Raw genomic sequence first — 6,723 nt, forward strand, 5'->3', positions numbered from 1 at the left:
AATTAAACCTGCTGTACATGGACATAACACATAGTTCCAGATGTGCCGTTTGCCCTCACGGTTTCAATGGACACCACGTGGTTTGAGTTAACTCCCGTCAGAGGGGTGGAGGGGCTGTTCGCCATCAGGTTTTTCTCGTTTTGAAAAAGAGGGTTTGTGGTGTTCGACTAGTGTTGAACCAAGTCGGGTTTTTAGACAACGTTAAATTCAGGAGTTCGACTTGAGAAGACTTCTCTGTAACTCAAGCATTGCTTCTTATATCCACTCTAGTCTTTAGTGGAAAAAACTAACAAATTAAGGTTGATAAATGCAGCAGTTACTGGTGGAGAAAGCCATGACTGCAGACAGCAGCAATGGACTGAACAACAAGAGTGACTGCAAAGACTACAGAAGAAATAGACTGATGGTCGCACTGGACCTTTTCTGTCTGTTTCTAGGTAAGTCGTTGTTTTGAGTTGTCACTTTTTGCAAGGGTAATTTTTTTTGTTTTGCAAAGGTCGTGTTTTTTAAGGGATGCATACATTACTTATCCTCCACTGTTGACGTTTCGGATGCGAATATGACAATTGCATGTGAATGCAATGAGTACAATGTGAATCAGTGTTGTCTGTTGAGTAAATGGTACAAGCTTTGCCGAATACATTTTCATAATGAACGGTTTTGCCTGACAGGTAAAACATGAGAAATGTCCTCCAGGTTTGATAAGAGCTCAATATCAGATTCGAGGTAGGCTCTGATGACTTGGGCTTTTAAAAGACGATACAAATAAAATACTCCAGCAACCTGGTTTGCACAAGGAAAGAAATATCTCGTCGGGTTGTTTCTTTTAATCATTGTTAACACTTTTGAAGTCTGTAGGTTTGACAAAACATGCTAGAAGAGTTACATTTTTATTATTGTTAAACCGTTTTAAGGATATACGTCCACAGGATAAGAATTTAAATACGAACATCAACTTTTATAGGCACAGAAACGACCTCAAGCTGCCCGCCCTGCCCATGCTCTCATTTTTCACTTATTCTTTATTTTTCTACATTTTTGACATACCTCACGAGTCTTGGTTTGACATCTGCTTCCTTTCTCCATTCAGCACTCTGATGTTTATACGGTGCGAGTGAAATGCGAGAATCGAATTCCTTCCCTTTTGCTCATTACATCTAAGTTTTTACAGGTGTCAAAACATGAATTTCTTTTATGGTTTTTAACTTGAAAGAGTCACTGTAAATGAAAGCGACACTGCGACTTGAAAAGTAAAAAAATCATTTTTTTCAGTGTGCTCAAGTTCATACATTTATCAATGTGGCGACACACATTTTGGGGTTGGAGAGGTCTGAATATTTTTACAATGTTTTGTTCAAAGTTAAACACTTACATAATTTCACAATTTGAACTCTAGTGCTCTGGAATGATAAATACTAGCGGCTAATTGTTGTAATTTTACAATAATTTGCTGTAATATACTGTAATTGACCATCTAAGGACAAATACATTTGGTGGCTCAGACAGCATATTAAATCATATTCAGATTCTAAAATGCCAAGATTTTGTTTTAATTTCTAAACCACCCGTGCAGGTTGCGTTTGAATTCATTGGAGACACAGAATTCACTCGACAGTCAAAGGTGAACGCTTATTAATACTTGTGTGAACCACATTCTTTGGACATTTTACAAATAATTACAATATTTTGGGTTCCCGAAGGGCTCTTTTTTCACTGTTAAATTGTCCGTCATATTTAACTAGCAAACCCACAGCATTGGCCCCTCTTCTCACCATTTCTTTCTCTTTTTGCCTGTAGCTGCCCTGCCCTTCCTGATCATAGAGTCTGGTGCTGTGAAGCCCTACAGACGCGGCTTCTATTGTTCAGATGAATCCATCAAATATCCCGCCAAACGCAGAGACACGATCAGCGATGGCGTTCTCTCAGCTGCCGGCATGCTCATAGTCATTCTCTCCGTAAGTCTGTTTCTCGGCATGTGCGCCCACACATTTACACTTTTGGGACTTATTTTTGTATAGATGTGCTAACACATTCATCTCTTCATGTTCCAAAAGAATCTCAGGGTGAGACCAAAAAAGCTGGTTGATAAAATGACAAGTGAACATTTCTGCAAAATCAACAAACGGGCTAGTCAACTGGCGGCCCGCCAATCATCTTTACCTGGCCCGCCTTCACATTTCAAATAAGTGGAGAGACTTATAAGAGCGGTGTGCTTTAAGAAATGCATGCCCTGAGACGCCACATCTTTGAACTCCTAAACGAAGCTATATTCAATACAAAAGTAATATTCGTAACAATGCTGACGTCTTATATATATGTTTTTGATTCTTCAAGTTGAACCGAATTGGAGTAGTATGGAGAGGATTCACATTCCTGCTAAAAACTTTCTTTTACTACACACCGCTTGAGGTCATATTCCACTCTGCGTTTTCCATTTAATCTAATCTCATCTGAAGTCATATTTTCGTTGTTTTTAAAGTACGCCTGTCAGTATTGTAGCATATTGTTTTTGCTCTTGGTCTACTGTAAGAGTATTCTTGGAAGTCTGCCTTTTAGACTAATGAAACCGATATCATCCTTTATCACCGCATTAGCTGTTGTTGTTATACTTTCTATGCATCTACAAAAAAAAGAGTTTTGAAAAGAGTGTTGTGTTCCGAAGACAACTTTGAATAAAATATACAGAGATAGAGTTTATTTCTAATATTTCCTCAACTGTCACCATAAGCGGTTCATGTAAATAATAACTGCATTATGGAAACACTGCCATCCATACATGTAAATAAAAATAAAAACACACAGCTAACTGATTAACAAGTTAAAACAACCTAGCTATGGGACGCTTAAGGGACAAACTGTTTGTGCTTTTTTTTAAACCGCGTTTACCGTAAACAGTTGTCAAACCGTCATTAGACGTCTTTTTCCTCTTTGTATCTGTCAAAATAGTACAAAATTATCCTAGTTCACTTTGTGACATCAAAAAAGATTCAAATCAAAGGTAATCTATATGTAATGCAAAAGTAGTGAGATTACGTTACACAGACGTATGACTTAGTTTGACTTACCTTGTGCGGTTCATGTCCTTCGTCTTTTAGCGCTGGGAACGGACCATCTATCAGTTTCAAACTATCTCCAAATCCAGCGTGCATACCATTTATATAACATTCCTCACCCAAATGCAGTGAACCAAAAGACACACCTAAACTTTACTATCACAGGAGTAACAAGCTCCCCATCTTAACGCAGCGCAGATAACCGTGATGGTATGCGGGTCTCGCTCGTGGGTGGGCTCTTTCTTTCGCCTTGCTGTGCTTTTCTGAGAGAATGGCCAATAAAAGGAATATGATGAGGACACAGGGATCCAGAATTATAAAAAACTTTCCGAAACAAGTTGGAGTGCTGGGGGAAATGAATAATGTACAGAAATACTACATCATGTGTACTCGTTTTTAAGTTAAGCATGATAAGCCAGCACGTTGAACAGTGTAAAGAAGTCAGAAAGCATGACATAGCATGATACCCGATCTTTAAAAAAGATTTGTCCATTATGTAATTTATTTCTGCTAGTAATCACTTTAGATTGATTTTGACATTTCTGATCTATCATGTGCCCAGATCACAATAGGCGAGAGCTACAGAATTCGCTACCTTCATAAAAGCTCTGTCACGTTTGTGGGGAACCCGTACATCTCTGCTCTCTACAAGCAAGTTGGTGTGTTCATGTTCGGCTGTGCAGTCAGTCAGTCCTTCACAGACATCGCCAAAGTCTCCGTGGGCCGCTTACGACCTCACTTCCTTGATGTGTGCCAGCCGGATCTAGCCTCTGTCAACTGTTCATTGGGTTACATCACTGAATACAGATGCACAGGAGATGAAAGTAAAGTTCAGGAATCCAGGTATGATTTAATATTCGTATTCAATGGGGGTGTGGTTGATACAGTGGCCCTATGCTTGTTTGTTAGATACTGTCTACTAACAAATAATGCTAGAGATTCTAGAAGCTCCTCTTCTATGTTGCTTTTCAATTAATTTGGCTGATTGAAATAAATGCATACAAATACATTCTTAAAATGGATGTGTTCGTTTTAAAACATTACGGCCCGGTTTCAAAGACACGGCTTACCTTAAGCCAGTACTACGCCTTAGTTTAGTTAAAATATTTATGTTGTTTTTATAAAAATGCCTTAGAATAATACATTACTGGTGTGAATCTTGACAAAAAATATATTATAGATTAGAATACGGGCCAGTTATATTCATTTAAGACCGGTCACACATTCATTTTTGGCTGGGACTAGCCTTCAACGGATAGTTCACCCAAAAATTCAAATGTTGTTATCATTTACTCACCCTCTTGTCATTTTCAACCTGTATGACTTTCTTTTTTCCACCGAACACAAAAGAAGATATTTTGAAGAATATTGATAACCGGCGAACAGCAGTAGCACCCACTGACTTCTATTGTATGACCACAAAACCAATGCAAGTGAATGGCTGCCATCGCTGTTCGGTCAACAATTTTTTTCAAAATATTTTCTTTTGTGTTCTGCAGAAGAAAGTCATACAGGTTTGAAATGACAAGAGGGTGAATAAATGTCACTATCACTTTAAGACGGGGCCTATATGTGTTCTTTTTCACACATTTAGTGTTGACTTTGAACGCAAGATGTGTTAAAAGTAACGCAAAACTTGTTGCCCTAAGAAATAACACAGAGTTCTTTGATCGTTAACAGAAAATCCTTCTTTTCTGGCCACGCCTCCTTCTCCATGTACACAATGCTGTATTTAGTGGTAAGTATTTCTAAAGCATAAGTGCATGACATTTCTCATTTTGTCCCCAAAACGACTGTGCTGTACTGAATATTTTCGCATTCTTGCAGTTGTACCTGCAGTCCCGGTTATCCTGGCCAGGGGCCCGCGCTCTCAGACCGCTCCTCCAGTTCACCCTGCTCATGATGGCGTTTTACACGGGCCTGTCACGCGTCTCCGATCACAAGCATCACCCCACTGACATACTCTCAGGCTTTGCTCAGGGAGCTCTTGTGGCATACTGCACTGTAAGAATACTCAAATGAAACACTCCAACACTGTTTACATATGTCTAATGCATATGGCTTTTGCTAATGTTTTGGCATTAGAAAAAATATGTTTTACACATGTTGTCCCTAATTTATTAGAAAATTTTAACTATTAAAATATATAAATTGGATTTGCTGTCATACCAAACTGTCTAAGAGGCCGTTTACACGAGAAAGCTAAGTTTTGGGGGACTGAAGATGCAAACTTTTGAAAACGGGCCTTAAAGTGCACCTTTTTGGAAAACAACGGCATTATCGTTTCCGTGTTACATCTGAAGGCGACGTTTTCCAAGAACGATAGTTACTCGTTCAGTCTGTAGACATGCACAAGTATTCCCCAAACAATAATGGCGGCCTCTATGTTGCATGTTTGTGCCGCGTGACATACTATCTTTTCTCCAGCAATTTACTGCAACACTACAACCAGCGGAGACATAGTATTTATATGCACACTACTATAAACCCACATACACGCTGACAAAGTGTATTAAAAGCGCTTTTTAGATTAAAGAAACCCTGCATGCTTGCGCTCATCCGCATAGAATGGGTTTAAAGCGCAACAGCGCCATCCACTGGCCTGGCATGCATAATACATTGTTTGCTGATCATTTTGATAACGTTGTCGTGTGTACATAAAACCTTTAGAAAACGTTTCTGTTTTATCATGTAAACGTAAGTGTAAGTGGCATTTATTTACATTTATGCATTTGGCAGACGCTTTTAGCGACTTCCATTGCATTATACTATACAAGAATGTGCAAGATCGAACCGATTTCAAACAAGGACCGAACCTCAAGCATATTTTGTTAGCAAATGATATAAGATTGTATTCCTTTATTAATCAATGCATTGAAAATAAAAGAATCTTACAATGTGTAAATATTTGTCTGACACTGACTGTTGTTTCTTGTCGTTTCTAGATGTTTTACGTGTCGGACCTCTTCAGGTCTAAAGGCAGGACCTCTTCTCTGTCGGCTGCCACCAGAAAGCTAGACCATCTATCACCTGTGGTCATTAGGGAACGGAGCAACCATCTTACTTTAGCCTGAGGATTCAGTCAGTGGACTGGCTGAAGATAAAAAACATGTACCTTTGACACCACTATGTAATCCACATTACATGCAATACTTTCTGTGTGTTATAAACACAGACGTGACTGACATGATACCTCATGATTATACGTTATACGCTTGTAAAGCTCTTTTTTCTAAACAAATTCCTTTGCCTATGGAAGGATGATTAGCTCTGTTAAACAAATGACTGTTACTTATATAACAACTTTAAAAAGTGTAATTGTTAAAACTGTGCCGTTGTCCAGTGCTCAGTTGTTAAATGTGTAGTTTTGTGTGTTAGTGTGTAGAATGGTAGATTTGTGTTAATAAGCAGCTCTTTGTGAAATGGACAGGTTCATTTTTACAGGACCTCCTTCTGCCGGATGGAAGGAACCACAAGTGGAATGTATTATTTTTAATCTACTGCCGCAATCTAACGCTCTGTACTTTTTACGATTTGATTCGAAAATACAGACAGACAACTTGCATCAAGGTTGGCGTTTTCTTTGTACGTTTAGTGGCATCTGTAGACGATTTCATCTTATCAACATAAAAAAACGTTACTGCGCTTGCGCACTTTTGTGACCCCAACT

At 38.8% G+C, this 6,723-nt stretch overlaps 1 protein-coding gene across 1 annotated transcript; it reads left to right on the forward strand.

Moving 5' to 3' along the window:
* Positions 1-307: 307 nt before the first annotated feature.
* LOC306892498 (phospholipid phosphatase 3-like) lies at positions 308-6,620 on the forward strand (the record flags this gene model as incomplete). The annotated part of the gene is made up of 6 exons (XM_079453626.1): positions 308-437; positions 1,798-1,955; positions 3,616-3,896; positions 4,734-4,791; positions 4,881-5,057; positions 5,999-6,620. 6 exons carry the CDS (start codon positions 308-310, stop codon positions 6,125-6,127), a joined length of 933 nt encoding a protein of 310 aa, XP_079309752.1. The 3' UTR covers positions 6,128-6,620.
* Positions 6,621-6,723: the final 103 nt, after the last annotated feature.

The sequence above is a fragment of the Barbatula barbatula genome (genome assembly GCF_947034865.1).
Source record: "Barbatula barbatula genome assembly, chromosome: 3".
In the NCBI taxonomy this organism is placed as follows: domain Eukaryota; kingdom Metazoa; phylum Chordata; class Actinopteri; order Cypriniformes; family Nemacheilidae; genus Barbatula; species Barbatula barbatula.